Genomic DNA, 19,333 nt, shown 5'->3' with positions numbered 1-19,333 from the left:
CCCTAGCCTAGTGGCGGCATTTAATAATATATCCTTTATATCCTGCAAGCTCCAGCTTTATTCTGCTTTGGTCAGACCACACCTAGAGTCCTGTGTCAAGTTCTGAGCACCACAATTTAAGAAGGGTATTGACAAGTTGGAATGTGTGCAGAGGAGGGCAACCAAGATGGTCAAAGGGTCTGGAAACCAAACCTTATGAAGAACAGTTGAAGGAGCTGGGTGTGTTTGGCCTGAAAAGAAGAAGATATGATAGCCATTTTCAAATATCTAATGGGGTGACACAAGGAGGATGGAGCAAGCTTATTTTTTTCCTGTTCCTGAAGGTAGGCCACAAACCATTCACTTCAAGTTACAAGAAAGGCAATTCTGACTAAACATCAGGAAGAACTGTCTGACAGTAAAAGCTTTTCGAGAGTGGAGCAGACTCCCTCAGGACAGTGGCGTAGCATGGGGGGTGCAGGGGGGGCCGGCCACACCGGGCGCAAGATCTGGGGGGGGGCGCTTGCCGCCTCCGGAGTCGCTGAAGAGCCTCAGGCGCAGGCTGTAGCAGAGCCCCATGTCTCGCAGAACCGACGAGCTGTGCGCGCGTCCGGGCTGAAGGCGTCCGGCAGGCAGCGGCTCTCAGCGCTCGCCGCGGTCCTCGCGCGTCAGGGCCGTGGAGGGCGCGCCAGGCAGCCCCTCCTCACAGCTGCTGGGCCATGTTGCATTTTCCTCGCCTCTCTGCCCTCCTCCTCCTCCGGGCAAGCGGCGTCGTTTGGGCGGCAGCGCCAGCGGCAACTCGCCTCAGATCACCTGACACGGACCCACCGCCGCCGCCGTGGCTACCTTACCGTAAATACCCCAGCCCAGGCAGCAGCAAGAAGAAGCTGGCAGCGGCAGCAGGTTAGGGGTTAGGGGCACAAATTACTTGCCTTGCCCCGGGTTAGGGGGTGCAAATTACTTGCCTTGCCCTGGGTTAGGGGGCGCAAATTACTTGCCTTGCCCCAGGTGCTGACAACCCACGCTACGCCGCTGCCTCAGGAGGTTGTGGATTCTCCTTCCTTGGAGGTTTTTAAGCAGAGATTGAATGGTCATCTGTCATGGCTCATAGAATCAAAGCATTGTGGAATTGGAAGGTATTTTATGAGATTTATGCACTGCCGGGGGTTTGACTGGATGACCCTTGGAGTCCCTTCCAACTCTACAACTCTATGATTCTATTATTCTATTTATATCCTCCCTTTTTCCAAGATTGGGACTCAAGGTGGCTTACACAGATTAAAACGACACTGATAAAGAAAACAAAGAAAAGAGCAATAGTTTAAAAGTGATTAAATTATGATAGAATTTAAACAATACAAAAACATATTAATTAAAACACAGACTGAGCTTTTTAGCAGGACTGTGCTTTTCAACTTTCCCTACTCACCTTTAAATAAAGAAACAGGACTTACAGAACTGAGACTGAGAGCCATTTTAAGTTGTGAGGGAAAATACCTCTGTATATATGTGGAGTGGCATTCCCTCCTGACAGTAAAACTGAAAAACTGCTGTGTCCTGCCTCTCTACCCATTTAAGAAGCCAGGTGCAGGTTTCCTCTGAGACACCCTCTGCTGGTAAACAATCCATTCTTGGTTTCCTCTCCCTTCAGTCCTTTGGTTCCAGCAGCCAAAAATGGATTTTGCTTTTAATTTACATCTACAGTGGAAGGTACTCTACCCTCTATCAGCTCCATCATATAATCTAAACTGTGCATCGTTGGGGGGGGGTGCAAACATGAAATAATATACAGCATGTCATGCGAGATTCATCTTATATGACCCTCACTTGTATTGAATGGAAAATATCAACATGCACTGTAAAAACTGAAGTCAAATCACTGGTACGTTGGTTACTCGCCGACGGAACGCTGGAAGAAGGAGAATAATAAGAATTAGAACCATTCCAAATGCTCAGGCCCAATCTTAGTCTCAGCTCCTTCATTCTTTTTTGTCTCCTGTTCTATTTTAGGAGCTATGGGGCACCAGGAGCAGTTTTAAAGAGACCCTGTGTTTTTAGTTATTGCGCGCCTCTTAAGAGTCATGTATCTATGTGTCTCGATTGGGTTATTCTTGTTTTTATTATGTATTTTGTGCTTTTATATTGTGCTTTTATAATTTGAACCACACTGAGACCTGCGGGTATAGGGCGGTATAAAAGTTGTTGTTGTTGTTGTTGTTGTTGTTGTTGTTGTTGTTACACTGGCTACCACTTAGTTTCCATGCTCACAGTGCTGGTTTTGACCTATAAAGCCTTACGTAGCTCAGGTCTGCAATATTTTTATTTATTTGGACTACTGCTTGGACTACTGCAATGAGCTCTAAGTGGGGCTACCTTTGAAGGTGACCACTACAACTAATCCAGAATGCGGCAGCTAGACTGGTGACTGGGAGTGGCCGCCAAGACCATATAACACCAGTCCTGAAAGACCTACATTGGCTCCCAGTACATTTCCGAACACAACTCAAAGTGTTGGTGCTGACCTTTAAAGCCCTAAACAGCCTCAGCCCAGTATACCTGAAGGAGAGTATCCACCCCCATCTTTCAGCCCAGACCCTGAGGTCCAGCTCCGAGGGCCTTCTGGAGGGTCCCTCATTGTGAGAAGTGAAGTTACAGGGAACCAGGCAGAGGGCCTTCTCGGTGGTGGCGCCCGCCCTGTGGAATGCCCTCCTATCAGATGTCAAAGAAATAGACAACTACCTGACTTTTAGAAAACATCTGAAGGCAGCCCTGTTTAGGGAAGTTTTTAATGTTTGATATTTTATTGTGTTTTTAATATATTCTGTTGGGAGCCGCCCAGAGTGGCTGGAGAAACCCAGGCAGATGAGCAAGGTATAAAAAATAATAATAAAAGTATTTATTATTACATTTATATACCACCTTTATCTTCCAAGAATCTCAAGGTGGTGTACATGGTTTTCCTCCTCACCCCCCACCCCCATTTCATCTCCACAAAAATCCAGCGAGGTAGGTTTGGCTAAGAGATGGTGCCTGGTCTGAGGTCAATCAGCTTCATGGCTGAGTGGGAATTCTAACCCTGCTCTCCCGGGTAGTAATCCAACACTCTAACCATTACCTCAATGACCACCTCTCCCCATATGGGGAGACCTTACTGGTTTCATCCATCTTCCTTACCCAAGAAGCTGCCTTTTTCAGTGGTGCCCCTCTGTCACCTGTGGAATGCTCTCCCCAGAGAAACATGCTTGGCACCACCACCATCCATGTTAAGGTTCCACGTTAATACAGTGGTACCTCGGGTTACAGACGCTTCAGGTTACAGACGCTTCAGGTTACAGACTCCGCTAACCCAGAAATCGTACCTCAAGTTAAGACCTTTGCTTCAGGATGAGAACAGAATCGCGCAGCAGCAGTGGGAGGCCCCATTAGCTAAAGTAGCGTCTCAGGTTAAGAACAGTTTCAGGTTAAGAACGGACCTCCAGAACGAATTGAGTTCTTAACCCAAGGTACCACTGTACCTTTTTTATTCATTCTGGGAGTTATAGTGAACTGTGTGGTTATTAGCAATGACAATAACTATAATAGATTTAAACTACATGCACCCTTCACCATAAGCTCCCAGGCAGGGGCGGAGGAAGGGGGTGCAGTGGGGGTGGTCCTCCCCATGTGTCACCACTGGGGGGTGACAAAATGCCAGGCGGCACTCCCCACAGGCCTGCAGCATGCCTGAGCCATGCGTCTCTCCTGGGAGTGACGTGGTGGCTTGGGTACCGCAGGCTCCATACTGCCCCAAACGGTCCGCCCGCTGCCTCCCCCATCCCAGCTGTAGGGCGGCTGAGTGGGAGGAGGCAGGCAGACTCCTTGGAGGCCCGACAGAGCATCCTGCCTCAACTCGGGGCAGGGCGTGCCGCCCCAGGTGCTCTATCAGCTTGCTCCGCCGCTGCTCCCACGGTGGGCCTCAACAATGTTAGAAACAAAAACAATCCCAGCTAGAGTGAGTCATGTGGTGGAGCTAATATTTTAGTGGGGTAGGTAGAACTTGTGCATCTTATTACATTACTGGAGAAGCATTTTAGGTATTTTCTATGGCACACTCTTTTCAGTTTTCTGGTTTGTAATTGTCGTTTTTGCTGTTTACATTTCATCTTGATCACTTTTGAGTATAGACTATCAAATGTTATCAGTGATGATGATGATATAGTAATGGTTAAAAACCACCTCTATCTGATCTCTGGGGAAAGAACACAACCCCAGAATCTCTGGTTCCAGAATATATTACTCACCTAAGAAGGAGTAAAGGATGCCCCCTGAAATGGCAAGTGCAGTAATGACCCCGAAAACGATCCCAGAAATCATCCCACTGCTCAGCTCCATATTGTCATCCTGTGGTGATTTGGTCACTGCACCTTGGATAATGATGGCGACATTTTATTACATTTCTATATCAGACACCTGGCCGAGTTTTCTGGGCAGTTGCGTAAACAAGGAATTGCAAAATACCACCCATACAAAAACCAGAATAAAATCCCTCCGAAATAAAAGATTTCCGAGCATTTTGGATGCTCACCAGATCAGAACTCTCACCAGGCCTGCTCTGCTTTTGCCTGGCTGAACTGTCAAAATATGGCCCTGGAGAAATGTGTTTGCTAGAGAGTGTGTGTGTGTGTGTGTGTGTGTGTGTGTGTACAAAGAAAATTGCAGTGGTTGCCTCAGCCACTTTTGCCTCTGACTATACGCATCATTGGCATAGGGATCTCAGTGCAGAACCTGAAGCACCCAATGTGATCTCCCTTCATCGCTTCCTGTGTCAACCTGAAACTTTGCAACCAGCTTCAGCACTGCCTGTCTCATCCAGCGCTTCTGTTGCTCTTGAAAGGCAACTCTTAAGGGAATCGGCACATCTCAGCAAGCAACTTCACTCATGTAAAGAGTGCCAGAGGGAGTGTGTCAGTCCACAACGATTGCATGGTTGATTAACTGAAGGCATCATTATGTCAAGGTGATCACTGGAAGCAAAAGGGAAATTGTAGCCCTGACTCCTGGTTTACTTTGGCCCCACCACCCAATTTCCCTTTTTGGCTTTCCCCACTTTTAGCAAGTGCCTTCAGAAGGTTTGCCATAAGGCAATATCAGGATTGTGAAGAGGGCGGCATCCTTTAAGAGTGATTTATTTATTTATTTTTGTGTAAAGTGTCTCTTGCATGGGCTGAATAGTCTAAAGGCATGCCTAGGGGAGAGAGGGACAGATTTAGACTCCCTCAGAGCCAGCTCCATAGATTTTCCTTGCCCATGACCAACGGTCTTCTGGAAAGGTTGCCAGGAGAAAGGGGCAGGCAAGAGACCATCTCAATACCTGCTGCTGCTGGACACTTCCTCCCAAACAGAGCCATCCACCATCAACTGCCCTGTGGGAAGGATCCCAGGAGAAAGGTGAAGATAGCTCAGGTTAGAGCATGGTGCTGACCACACCAAGGTTGCAGGTTCGATCCCCATAAGAGACAACTGCATATTCCTGCATTGCGGGGAGTTGGACTAGATAATCCTCAGGGTCCCTTCCAACTCTATGGAATAAATGTGGGTCCTGCTCCAGCTGCTCTTTCCCTTCCCCTCCACAGGATCCTGTCAGAAGAATCCCAGGAGAGGATGGGTATGACGTTAACATATGAGAGTGCTGGAGGTGAAATAGTTAAACAGGTTACCCAATCAGGACCCAGGGGGGTGGAGTCAGAGGGACTATAAAACCAGCTCTTGGAGGGGCAAAGGGAGGAGTACGTTGGGAGTTGGGTGGTTGGTTGGAGTGGGAGTGAATTGGGATAGAGTTGTGGGTAGGTTGATTTAGTGTAGCGAAATAGGCTGAGTCAGGAATAGTTAGGGGCTAGGAAGACAAGTAAATATCTGAGAGGTGGTTTAGTGAGTGAGAGCAGGTAGCGGAAGTTATAGGTCTGGATAGGCACCCCATGAATGTAATTGACCGATACTGTTTATGAAACCACATGCAATAAATAAACAAAAGTACCAGGTAGGGTCTGGGTGGAGGCAGCGAGAAATAAAGTGGTGGCACAGGGATCAATAAAAGGTGAAACGTCCAGGGACCCTGTGTGATCGCCACAATGGGACATAGGCAAAGACCATCTCAGAGCTTGCTCCAGCAGAACCATCCCCTCTTCACACACAACGTTTGTGCCATCAACTGCCCTGCCTCAGAGATCTCAAAAACTTTAAAAATATATTGATATTGTTTCCTTTTGTGGGTGGGGTTAACTTTGGAAGCATTTGTATCCTGAAAGCTGGCATATAAAAATTTGCATTCAGATAAACACAATTAAAAATGATATGCAATCCTTGGGCTTTCTCCTGGAGATGTGTAAATGTTAGCAGACTATGCATGAGACTTAAAGATGAAGTGGGAAGGCATGCTTACTGGTACTTGTCACGTTGAGCTCAGAGGAGACATTGATTGTGACCGCCCCATATTTATTTGCTCCGGTGCAGGTGACTAAAGACTTTTTCTGGCTATCTAAGTCTCCTGGCCAGCTCAGGGTGCTGGTAATTGTATTGCCGTCAACCCAGGAGAAGAGTTTCATGGCCTCTGATCTCACAGTCTCATTTACAAGCTTCCCGTCCACATGCCATTGAATCTTGGATGGAGGCCAGGAGTGGATAGAACAGAAGCATAAGTGTTCTTTCTTCTCGTACTGGCACGTTGTGCTCCCCATGGTGGTGGTGGCCTCAGGGGGATCTGGGAAAAGATTTTGGAAAGCCAGGGTGAATGAACCCAATCCTAGGCTATTAACTTACCTGGCATAGCTACGACAGAGCATGAGAGGCTTCTGGGATGCAGAAGGTGAGCCACAGCAGTAAACTCTGTCTTATGCAGAGGTCACACCTGCAGTGGCGTAGCGTGGGTTGTCAGCACCCAGGGCAAGGCAAGTAATTTGCACCCCCTAACCCATGGATTTGCACCCCCAAACCCTAACCCCCAGATGTTGCGCCCGGTGCAGACGGCCCGCCCTGCACCCCCCACGCTACGCCACTGCACACCTGGAATGGGGTAGCTGCATCCCAAAATGACCTGGCCAAGCATTAGGAGAAATGGGAGCTGTAGTCCATATCTTCAGGCATGGGGTGTAGGCTCTTGCCACTGGCTTGGAGTAAAGATTGATGGGGATTCTAGTTCAGACAGCTCTGCTCACAGATGTAGAGCCAGAACACTGGCCAGTTGGGTGGTGGAGGGCAAGTGTGGTGCCATCATATAAAAGGAACATAGAGGGTACCTTTTATCATATGCAGTGGTTATGTAAGATAACAAAATCATTTTGGGAAATGATATATAATGAACTGAAAAAAATGTTTAAAATAACTTTTGTCAAAACAAAAAAACCTGTAGCCTTTGTTTTTAGGAATTATAGGTACTGAGATTCCAAAAGATGAGAAAAGACTTTTTATGTATACGACAACAGCTGCACGAATGTTATTAACTCAGAGATGGAAAGAAGCAACAATCTCGACTAAGGAAGAATGGCAAGCCAAACTGCTGGACTTTGCCGAAATGACAAAACTGACTGGGAGACTGAGGAATCAAGAAGATAAGGACTTTAAAAAAGAGTGGGGAAATTTTATAATTTACCTAAGAGACCATTGTAAGCAAATCCAGACATTAGCTGGACTTCAAGAATCACTTGTAAAGCAATGAGGTTTATGTATAATTTAGAGAAATGAAAATCATGGAGAATATAATGATATGTAGATGGTTGTTGTTGTTGTTGTTGTTGTTTTAAAAAAACTGTTATTAGGACCAATGAAAGGGATGGGGAAGGGGGAGCCACAAGATTCAGAGAAATGACTATACAAAGAATTTTGCTATTAATTTTTTTTTTCAATAAATAGATAAATAATAAATAAATAAATGGAATGTAGAAATGATCCTGCCATGTACAGGCCAGTAAGTCTTCAAAACATAATACCGTTGTTGTTGTTTTCATGTATAACACGTCCCTGTGTATAAGATGCCCCCTATTTTGGAGGATGCAAAATTGAGAAAATGGGGGGAAATTGCCCTGAGTTGTTGAGCTTTCTTGGGGGCGGGTGACCCAGGGTTATTGAGCTTTGGGGGCTGTTGGGAGTTGGAGTCCAACAACCTCTGTAGCGCACCAGATTGAGGGAAGGTAAACCTGTGCTCTTAGGGGATGAGGTGCATGGCAACATTGTGACACAGACCCCGCTTGTCAGAAAGTGGGGGCACTGAGGGCACCAAAAAGGGAACTGGGGAACCCAAGGGCAAAACAGGTTGTGGGGATCTGATCTTCGGGGAGATGCTGAGGGTTTGTGGATTTGAATGCAGTGGAAAGAAAAGAGAGAGCTACTCACAGCCAAAGGCAACGCGGGTGGATTGATAGACTGTTTTCTTCAAGTTATTGTATCTGACGCTGCAGGTGAGGACTTTGCCCTCATCATCTAAGGAGGGCGTAAAGGTGATGTCAGCTCCGTATGTCTTACTCCAGTCGCCCACTGTTGTTTGCCAGAAATGTTTGACGTGATGCTTTATATTGGCATTCCAGTTGATTTGGGGTATATTCTCTGGGCACATTCCTGGCACGAAACATCTGAAAGTGGCTGGTTTACGCCAGACTGCCTCTGATGGCTTCACAGTCGTTGGCTTCATCAGATCTAAAGAAGTGACATTCACCGGGAAGGAGAGAGAAGAAAATTCACAGGGCATTGAGTAGGATGCACGAGCCCTGGATTAAGGGTGGGATTTCTCAGTCACAGACATTTTGCCACTCTTAACTCCCACCAAGGTTGTCATCCTTTCATTCTCATGGGCCTCTTCCCCTACACACACACACACACACACACACACACACACAAACACTTAAGAACTGCATGATATCCTGGAAACTGACTGTCCACAGGTCCTAATGCAGTGTCGGCACAATTTTGAAACATTCAAATCACCCTGAAGTGCTTCAGAGTCTCTTGCTTCTAAATCCCATGTTTAATGCTCCTAGGAGAGCCACCTACCTGTCAAGAATATCTGAGGTTGAGTATGAATTCGTTTACCGAAAGAAAGAAAGCTGAATCCTTCTCCTTTCTCAATTCGCAAGTAGTACCAGCCCACATCTTCTGGCCCCATATTCTTGATTCTGAAGGAGCAGTCACCAGTCTTAGGATCTCCTGTTAGCTTGAAATGGGTCGCGGTAAGATTTTGATTTTCATTATTGGTGCAGACAATTTTACCGGGGATCCAATATCCGGGCCAGATCCAGCTGTGGGATTTATCTGCATCCTTAAGCCAAAAGGCATATAATGGCCCAGACTTTTCCATGAACCATCTAGGTGTACTAAACTTGCAGGCAACATAGACACAGGAACCTTTCTGTCCAGTGATAGTTTCGGCCACTTTGATGGAAAAGTCGAAGTGCTGGGCCAGCACGCCTGCCAGAGAGGGAACAAAAAAGATTTAAGTGTTATCTAGAAATGTTCAGTTAAAACAAGCTCAGTGTTCTCCTCCTCTAGGGTAGCCACCTGAGCATTGCCTCCCCGAAAGAGCCAATGTTTTGCCTGCCCCTGAGAAAGGGCAAAGAAAGACACTTGCATAAAACTTGAATAAAATCTGCAAAAATAATCCTCAGAGTACTATACTGGCTATCCCTGATTATTAATCACTGTCCTTGGAACTGTCCAGGATGCTAAATGACTTCTCTTAGCACACTTGATTTCTGCTTCTTGCCATTTACGAGGCTTTAAGAGGATCAGAAGGTTGGCGGTTCGAATCCCCGCGACGGGGTGAGCTCCCATTGCTCGGTCCCTGCTCCTGCCAACCTAGCAGTTCGAAAGCACGTCAAAGTGCAAGTAGATAAGTAGGTACCGCTTTGGTGGGAAGGTAAACGGTGTTTCCGTGCACTGCTCTGGCTCACCAGAAGTGGCTTAGTCATGCTGGCCACATGACCAGGAAGCTGTACGCTGGCTCCCTCGGCCAAAAAAGCGAGATGAGCACCGCAACCCCAGAGTTGGTCACGACTGGACCTAATGGTCAGGGGTCCTTTTACCTTTACCTTTACCCTCCCTGCCTCTGAATCCCTTGCCCCAGCTATCTGCTCCAAACCACTGCACAACCCCACCATCCTCAATCTCACTTCATTGAGCGCCTACTTGCCTACCTTCTTCCCCAGAACCTCCTCCTCCAACTCTGTGGAGCCACTTGTAGGCTTCAGCAAGGATGAAGACAAATCTAGAATCAGTTGACTCTGCCAGTCAACGCCCTTGAGCCAGTGTACCAACTGGACTCATGCACCTCAACCCCGACTGGGCTAGGCGAGCTGGGTAGCACTGCCAGAGACCACCTTTCTCACAGGAACAGGTCACAGTGCTGTGGACTCACAGCTTGGAGCTGAGAGCACCGGATTCACTGTCTCAATAATACAGTCGTTGCGCAGCAGCGTTTTGCAGAGTCTTGCAGAGTATAAACCACTCGGAGAGCAGCTCTGTAGAGTATCCTCCTTTTATTCTATAACTACAGCTATAATACAAAACTATATACAGAGCTAAATATTCTGAGCATAAATCAATGCTACTTTGAGTGCCTGCAGCTGCTCTTAGCAGCAACCTTATCTCTAAACACGATCTCTAGCACTCACTCTCTCTCCGACACACTGACTGACTGACTCTCTCACACACAGACTGATTCACTCACTTGACTAATTAAGTAGAGAGCAGTACATTGCTCCTCCTCTCTGGAGAGTCAGCAGAGACCTCAGGAGATCATCAGGAGATTCTTGGGTATGGGAGGGGTGAAATCTCCTCATCCTCCCCCATTTCATCCGACCATTTCAAGAATCTTTAACATAACTGCAATTTGCACACACACTCCAAAAGTTGTTCTCTCCTTACAACCTTGGTAACAAATTTGCAGGTATCTCTTTCCCCCCTTATCTAAGACACTTTATCACATCATTAAACAGTCACTGCAACCACTCTGTGTCTATTAGGAAAGAGTTAAAACATAAATCTCAACCTGTAGCTCACACAAAATACACATTGTGAATACACAAATGAATAAGCAGCTTCTGGAAAAATCTTCACACACATTTCTTTCTCTCAGATACAAATTGACATTTCTAATTAGGCAGATTTGAACAAACCACTTTAAACACATGCTTGCTCCTTCAATCCTGATCCTTCAAATGTCAGGTAAGGAAATAAATGAAGCGTTTTGTGCTACTACTCTCAGCACACTTCATGCTAGGTTTAAAAACCCCACCAGAGTTGCATGTGACCGCAGCCTTAGCGAACTCTTCAGAAAACCTTTTCGGTGGTACACCCTTGGTTGTTCTCTCGGATCTGCGCAAAACTCTTTGATCCTCTTGTTCTGGTGCTTCCTCCTCTTTGGGAGAATGGGGAGCTAAAGTATATGAAGCTGCTAAGTCTGAATCAGCGTCAGACTCACCTGAGGCTTTTGGGCTCTGATAATCTGTGCCATCATCTGGAACTACATTGGCATTAGAATTATCAATCACATCAGAACTTGCCTCCCTCTTAACTTTCTTTGCCCCTTTTGCACCATCATCACAAATGGGATGGCACTGAAAAACGCCAACTCTGTCCCATTGTGGGTTGTCGTCAATACTCCTGGTCAGCCTTATGGTTTTCGTGTCTGTGATCAGGACACGATAAGACCCTTTCTCATATCCTAGGAAAACACCATGTTCTCCACGCTTACTCAGTTTGTCACCCTGCGAGGTGTGCACCCAAACCTCCGACCCAAAAATTTTAAAGTGCTTCACACATGGCTTCCTTCCGTGAAGCATCTCATATGGGGTGCAATTTACACTAGACTGGTACCTCCTGTTATACACGTAACAGAAAAACGAAAGAGCTTCGGCCCAAAAAGGATTGGGCAGCCCCAAATCATGTAACAGTGTTCTGATTCCTTGCTGTAGGGTCTGGTTTATTCTCTTACATAAACCATTCTGCCAGGGCGATCTGGGCGTGGCCGTCCTATGCTCAATGCCCTGTTCAGAAAGAAAAGCCTCAAACTCTTCTGAACAAAACTCTCCACCCCTGTCAGTGAAAATACAACGTACATTCTCATTATGTACATTCCTGAGCCATTTACAAAACTGACGAAACTTGGTAAAGGCTTCAGACTTTTTCTGCAGCATATAGACCCATGCATATTTAGAATAGGAGTCTATCAGAACCATGAAAAACCTTGAATTGCCTCTAGAGAGCGCTAGAGGCCCCACTAAGTCTGCATGAATGACTTTGTATGGTTTCTTGGCCTCTCTCCCAGACTCTGTACCTTTGGGAGCTTGCCTTGCCTTACTCTCAGCACAAGAAACACATTTCATGTGGTAGGGACATTCTTTCAACTTCATACCCTGAACCATATCAGGCATTTTTGCCACAGCCTGGAAATTCAAATGACCATAAACACGGTGGTAATAATGAATACACTGGTCATGCAACTTCTCATTCTTATCAACAGACAAATTGCAACACTCTTTCTCAGTTGCTTCTGCAGTACCTGTACCTGAAACAAAAGGCAATTGGTACAGACCATTTACACATTTTGCATATAGAATGAGCTTGCCATCTCGATGAATTTCACAGCGAGATTTAGCAAACACCACCTTAAAACCCTGATGATCAAGCTGGGAAACACTCAACAAATTGTCCTGAATATCAGGCGCATACAGGACATTCTTAATAGTTGCATTCAGGCTCTTTAAGAACACAGTTCCATTAGCCAAACTTGTGAGAACTGTCCCATCTGCTTGATGAATTTCTTTCTCTTGCTTCTCAAGCTGAACAAAGAGATCTTTATCTTTGGCTACGTGGTTGGAACAGCCAGAGTTGATCACGAAGAAACTCCGCCCACGTTGATTAGAGCAGCGAGAGATCAAGGCCTTTGAAGTAGCAGGTGCTTGGGGATTTCGTCCTCCTCCCCCTCTGCCTCTGAAGTTTCCCTTCTTCTTTGAAGATTTCTTGCAGCACTGAAAACTCAAATGGCCTTGTGCTCCACACGAAAAGCACCGCTTCAACTTTAGTGCTTTAACAGCAGCAGTTTCACTTTCACTTTCCCCTGTTGAAGACTCAGGCACATTTTCAAGCACATTTTTAGCAGCACAGTCCTGGCTTTCTCTAACAGCCTGTCTGCGATCCCACTCATTCAAGAGCACGCTAGACACATAATCTTCTGTTAGCCGGTCAGAAGGCATTGTAGAAATCTGGGCAGCTACTCCATCGTAAGAATCATCTAGGCTATTTATCATCAGCATTGCAAACACAGCCTCTGAAATAGCCAGGTCTCGCTGAACAAGGTCCTGTCTGAGACGCTTTAACTGAGATAGATGGCTAGGCAAATCACCACCTTTCTCCAACTGTAACATGCACAGCTTCTTGAAGAAAATCACACTGGAACCAGCATTTTGTCTCAGATGCATATCTCTCAACTTATGCCAAACAGCTTGTGCAGTCTCTTGACCCTCTAAGTTCACCAGCAAGTGGTCTGAAACATTCAAAACAATTGTCCCTCGGGCTTTCATATCTGCAGCATGCCACTCAGCCCAGTCATCATCATCCTTATCTGGAGGGTCATCTTCTATCGTTTGAAATAGCTTTTCCTTCTGTAAAAGCGCTTTCATCTTAACTTGCCAAACTGCATAGTTTTCAGGCGTGAGGAGGGGAAAGGACAGAGCCATCTGGCCAGAATGTGCACAGGCCATGTCTGCTATTACTTAGAGCAAGACACTTTCCTCGTGCAAACACAGATAAAGCCTTGGACTTCTTCAGCCACTCTCTCCCCCACTCAGAGCGCAATTAACAGGCAAACAGGGATGCTATCTTCTTTCTTTGGCAGTCAGCAACATACCTCAAGCAGCAGCAACAGCAACAGCGGCAGCTTGAACACTCTGCTCCAAAACAGCTCTGCTTCTAGGCATCACAAATCAGTCCAGCATGCAGCCTCCATTCCGCCGTCCAGCGATCAGCAACAGAAACCTCTGGCGACTGGGACGACTGGGATGACTGGAACAACGACTGGTCAGACGACTGGGCCCATAACCGATGTCAGCATCGCCCTTGAGCCAGTGTACCAACTGGACTCATGCACCTCAACCCCGACTGGGCTAGGCGAGCTGGGTAGCACTGCCAGAGACCACCTTTCTCACAGGAACAGGTCACAGTGCTGTGGACTCACAGCTTGGAGCTGAGAGCACCGGATTCACTGTCTCAATAATACAGTCATTGCGCAGCAGCGTTTTGCAGAGTCTTGCAGAGTATAAACCACTCGGAGAGCAGCTCTGTAGAGTATCCTCCTTTTATTCTATAACTACAGCTATAATACAAAACTATATACAGAGCTAAATATTCTGAGCATAAATCAATGCTACTTTGAGTGCCTGCAGCTGCTCTTAGCAGCAACCTTATCTCTAAACACGATCTCTAGCACTCACTCTCTCTCCGACATACTGACTGACTGACTGACTCTCTCTCACACAGACTGATTCACTCACTTGACTAATTAAGTAGAGAGCAGTACATTGCTCCTCCTCTCTGGAGAGTCAGCAGAGACCTCAGGAGATCATCAGGAGATTCTTGGGTATGGGAGGGGTGAAATCTCCTCATCTGGCTCTGGCTGTGTTTGCTGTTGACTCTCTTGTCTTCATCCTTACCAGTCTAAGTGGACACCAGCGATCCAGTGGACAGGAACATTGGTTAAAAAAATATATCAAAGCATTTCCTCATCATGTCAATTTCATGTCAGAAGGGACAGGGGAGAGGTGGTAATGGCAACAATAGCAGACAGGAAATAAGATAATGATGGGTGACTGGGGGAGCATAAGGACTTGGACAAATCATAAAAAGACAAAAGAATTAGTGATTTTCTTCCTCTTCATTTCTGTACATGGCTCTTACCTTTGCAAAGTAAGGCAAGGATTAGGGTTGCCACTGTTGCTACAGAGGACGCCAAACCTTTTGTCTTTGAGGAAGGATTGGCAACCTGCCAGCTATTCTCTGCCTCCATCATCTTCTGGCTACAAAGGAGATCTGTCAGAGGGAAAGAGGGAAGGGTTTGACAAGAAGGAGAATTGTGACTACAGGCCACTGAAAGATTTCTGGTTGTGCTTGGGGAGGTCTCATCAGCGATCCTTACAGCCCAATCCCAGGCATGTTTACTCAGATGTAAGTCCCATTGAATTCAGTGGGGCTTACGCTCAAGGAGCTGTGTGTAGGCTTGCGATCTTAGATAAAAATCATGCCAGTGGTAGGACTATTTTAATTTATTTGATTTAACTAGCAGGTAAATCTGTCAAAATTTGCTCCTCCATTTCTCGCTTTCCCAATCTTAAGACCTTATTGATTCCACATCCGTTTATGAGGGGGTTTTTAATATGTTGTTTTTTTACTAAACTATGCATTATAATACACAATTTACCTCCTTACGTGCATTTTTGTAGATGGTACTTGACTGGAGCTGTACATCAAAATTCAGGGAAGTGTGTGAATGGCTGTGTTTTGTTTCGCATAGTGTTGCAGAAAATTGAATGGAGAAGACTCATCTTTAAGAGAGCCAGTGTGGTTAGGAGCGGTAGACTCATAATCTGGTGAACCGGGTTCGCTTCCCCACTCCTCCACAGGCAGCTGCTGGGTGACCTTGGGCTAGTCACACTTCTCTGAAGTCTCTCAGCCCCACTCACCTCACAGAGTGTTTGTTGTGGGGGAGGAAGGGAAAGGAGAATGTTAGCCGCTTTGAGAGTCCTTTGGGTAGTGATAAAGCGAGATATCAAATCCAAACTCTTCTTCTTCTTCTTCTTCTTCTTCTTTAAATGAGAACCAAATTTCCAAATGCCCCATCCCTACCCAGATGTAACCTGAAATTGCTTGAAATGTGATTCAATCTCACCTCAAAATAGCAGCAGTTTGGAAGCCCCGCAATCAGCTGGATGGGGGGAAGAGAAGAGGGCACTGATGGAGTCTAAAATACAATGAACCTTGACTCATTTTTATAAAAATCTATAAACAATGGGAAGTCTAATTTTCCACTTCTCTCTCCTACCTCACTGCCTCTTATTCATTCTAAGCAGATTCCAACTGCCTTGGAATATTACATCACAAAAGATGCCCATATTTTCAAAAGGCAAGGACATTCCACAGATTTGGATGAATCTATTCATTTCATACAAACGTTTTATTTTGTTTTTTTAGAATTGGAAGGGACCCCAAGAGTCATCTAGTCCAATCACCTGCAATATAGGAATCTCAGATTTCTTTTTCTCAGTTTTCAAATATACCGTATATACTCGAGTATAAGCCGACCCGAATATAAGCCAAGGTACCTAATTTTAGGACAAAAAACTAGGAAAACTTATTGACTCGAGTTTAAGCCGGTTCACCACACCACAAACCTGGTGGTGGCGGCAGCAGAGGAGGAAGAACAAGAAGCCCGAAAGGGCTGCTTTTGGGCTGCTCGCTCCTCCCCCGCCACCGACAGCGTCAGAGGTGGAGGAGGAGGAGGAAGGAGCAGCCGCTCATTCATCTGCCACTCGCAAGAGCAGGCATAGGAGCCCGGTTGGGAGAGGCACAGCACAGCGCCTCTCCCAGCCGCGGCTCCTGTGCCTGCCCTTGCGAGATGCGGGCAGTGGCGGAGGGACGAGCAGGAAGAAAGGGCTCCTTTCTTGCTGCTCATCCCTCCGCAGCTGCCTGCCTCACTCGAGTATAAGCCGAGGCAGGCTTTTTCAGCATAAAAAATATGCTGAAAAAGTCAGCTTATATTAGAGTATATACTGTAAGTGCTCTGCGTTCCCCCATTGTCATGAACTGGTTGGATGCAAAAGAATGGTGGGAGGAACAGGCTAGGAAACAACAAGAAGGCTCAGAGCCCCGGGAGTGGAGGTGGGACAATGATGAGTGGTCAGAGGGAGAAGAGGAGGTGTCGGAAGCTGAGGAAGTAACAGGGTTTAGTGAGCTGGGAGACTCTGTGGAAGAAAGAAGTCCAGAATCAGAGGTGGAAGCTGAAGCAGGAGGGTGGGAGGAGAGAGGTCAAGAGGCAGAGATGATTCAGGCTGGTGACAAGCCATGGGTGTCTTGTCCTCCTGCTGTGACAAGCTCCCCCCTCCCCTCCCCATTGTCTTCCAGAACCAGAAGAGTCATGAAAAGGGCAATTAAAAGATTAGTAGCACACAGATGCAGCCTCCAATTGCTTGTGGGGAGAAACCCTGGAGAGGAGGGGAGTAGTGGTCCCTACCTTCCCACCACTTAGTGTAGTGGTGGGAAGGCAGGGACCTTCAATCTCAGCAACTACTTCATGTGGGGGCAAGACCTACTAGGGATGGGTTGCTGTGCTCCTTAGACTTTACACTCTACCAAGCCTGTGCAGTCTGTGGTTTTGCTAGTAAAATGTTAACTCCAACTTGCACTGTGTGATTTACTGCTGGCTGGCTCGTGTCAGACATCAGTTTTTGAATTTGTGCAATGTTTGGCATGTGGGTACCTCTGGCTTTTTCGGTGCTCTCCTGTTGCGACCTTTCCCCCTGGTATCGTATTCATTTAATTGATGCTGCAACATTTCACACTTTTGTGAGTCACTTGGGGAGATTTGTATGCCCAAAGGCCAGTATGCAAGATCTTGGAAACAAATGGTGCCCTGCCCTTTTTAGAATGGGAGTATTCCTTCTGATGCTCAAGAATTTTCCAAGGCAGTTAGACCCAGTTAAGGATCAATAAGAGGCAGTGAGGTGAGTCAGGGGGGAGATGTAGATTTAATACAGTGGTACCTCAGGATATGAACAGGATCCGTTCCAGAGCCCCATTTGCATCCTGAAGTAAACGTAACACCGCTTCTGTGCATGTGCGTGACATCATTTTAAGCGTCTGCGAATGCATGAGCGGCGAAACCCAGAAGTAATGCGCTCCGTTACTTCTGGGTCGCCACGGAAATACTTAACTTGAAGCTACCGTACTTTAACCCAAGGTATGACTGTATGTGTCTTGTGTGCATTATGTTTTTAGGCATTATCTATACCCCTCCACCCCAAGCAATCCAATTAAGTGTATTCTCCTCTTCCTTTCCTTGGCTGCAGTCCTCCAGTTATGAATCTAATCGGTTCTGCATTCCACAAAGCAGAGTGGAGGCTGTCCCGTGAGGGTTAACTGTGCATTTCCCACCAAACTCAGCCACACCTGAGGATTTTCTTTCTCCTTACATACTACCAGTCCATATAGTGGCCCAAATTGTCAGCTTCCTCTCTGTCCATCTCAATGTCATCCTTGATGTCAAGGACGTGCTGAGGAGGGCTGCACTGAGGAGGCGTGATAGGAGTCACCCCCTCCCCCTGATCCTGAATCTTCCCAGGAACAGGAGGACAGTGTAGGTTTGGAACAGTGGTTTGCAGAGGGGCATAGTTCAGAAGGCAGAAGCTGGGAAATACTGGATGGGGAACAGCTAGAACAGGGGTAGGCAACCTAAGGCCCATGGGCCACAAGCGGCCCACAGGGGTCGTTTAACTGGCCCACGAACTGCTCCCAAACCGAGCTGCTCGCTCAGTGAGTCCCCGCGCGCTGCACTAAACCAGCACAGTGACTCACTTCTGTGGTGCCAGAAATTGTGTCTGCACAAACGCCAGAAATCATGGGCACACGTGCTCATGTGTGCGTGTGATCCGGCCCACAGAGGGATCTCCACTGGAGTGAACCGGCCCAGGCAAGGTAAACCTTGCTGATCTCTGAGCTAGAAGAAGAAGAAACACTGGGGAAGAGATGGTTGACAGCTTCACAGTCATTGGACAGCATTCCCCCACTGCTCTCCCCAAGGCTGAGAAAAGCTCAAAAAGGCTCAGAACAGAAAGCACAGAGGATAGAAGCTCAGATTACAAGATGTAGGAGTGACAAAGATTACCGTACTTTTCCGTGTATAACACGCCTCCCCCCATGTATAAGACACCACCTATTTGGGGGGACTAAAAATTAAGAAGATGGGGGGGGGGAGATTGCCCAGAGTTGTTGAGCTTTTTAGGAGGGTTGCCAAAAAACACTCACTCACCCGCCTGGCCAACACTAACACTTCCCCGCCCAATTGCCACAGCAGCAACCAATCAACACCACCCCTTGCCACAGATAATAACACGCTGCAGACCATCTCCTTTATTTAATTTTTGTGTCCTGCCCTATCCTATGAGCTCAGGGGCACTAAGAGATGTCTTAATGAGACCCAGGTATCCCGATGAGCTTGCCATTCTATTCCATGCTCAGGTAACCCCGCTTGTACGAAAAGTACCAGCAAAGATGGAGGAATACTATTTAAGTTACCTCTTGTCCAACTGGAATCCCTATGTCACCAGAAATGTAGCTAGAAATG

At 46.7% G+C, this 19,333-nt stretch overlaps 1 protein-coding gene across 2 annotated transcripts; it reads right to left on the bottom strand.

Moving 5' to 3' along the window:
* Positions 1 to 1,453: 1,453 nt before the first annotated feature.
* On the bottom strand, positions 1,454 to 16,058 carry LOC307221548 (sialic acid-binding Ig-like lectin 14). Of its 2 annotated transcripts, none has more exons than XM_079986175.1 (7): positions 16,037 to 16,058; positions 14,896 to 15,027; positions 8,998 to 9,411; positions 8,344 to 8,643; positions 6,398 to 6,715; positions 4,260 to 4,382; positions 1,454 to 1,888 (listed from the first exon to the last, which is right to left on the bottom strand). In XM_079986175.1, the coding sequence occupies exons 2-7, from the start codon at positions 15,005 to 15,007 to the stop codon at positions 1,851 to 1,853; spliced, it is 1,305 nt and encodes a 434-aa protein (XP_079842301.1). In that variant the 5' UTR covers positions 15,008 to 15,027; positions 16,037 to 16,058; the 3' UTR covers positions 1,454 to 1,850. The 2 variants fall into 2 exon arrangements, with proteins under 2 accessions (XP_079842301.1, XP_079842300.1); XM_079986174.1 differs by having other exon boundaries at positions 15,884 to 16,056.
* Between the last annotated feature and the right edge of the window lie 3,275 nt (positions 16,059 to 19,333).

Source organism: Podarcis cretensis (genome assembly GCF_951804945.1).
Source record: "Podarcis cretensis genome assembly, chromosome: 8".
NCBI lineage: Eukaryota > Metazoa > Chordata > Lepidosauria > Squamata > Lacertidae > Podarcis > Podarcis cretensis.
The sequence above is the reverse complement of the archived record's forward strand: the minus strand, read 5'-3'. Positions and strand labels throughout refer to the sequence as shown.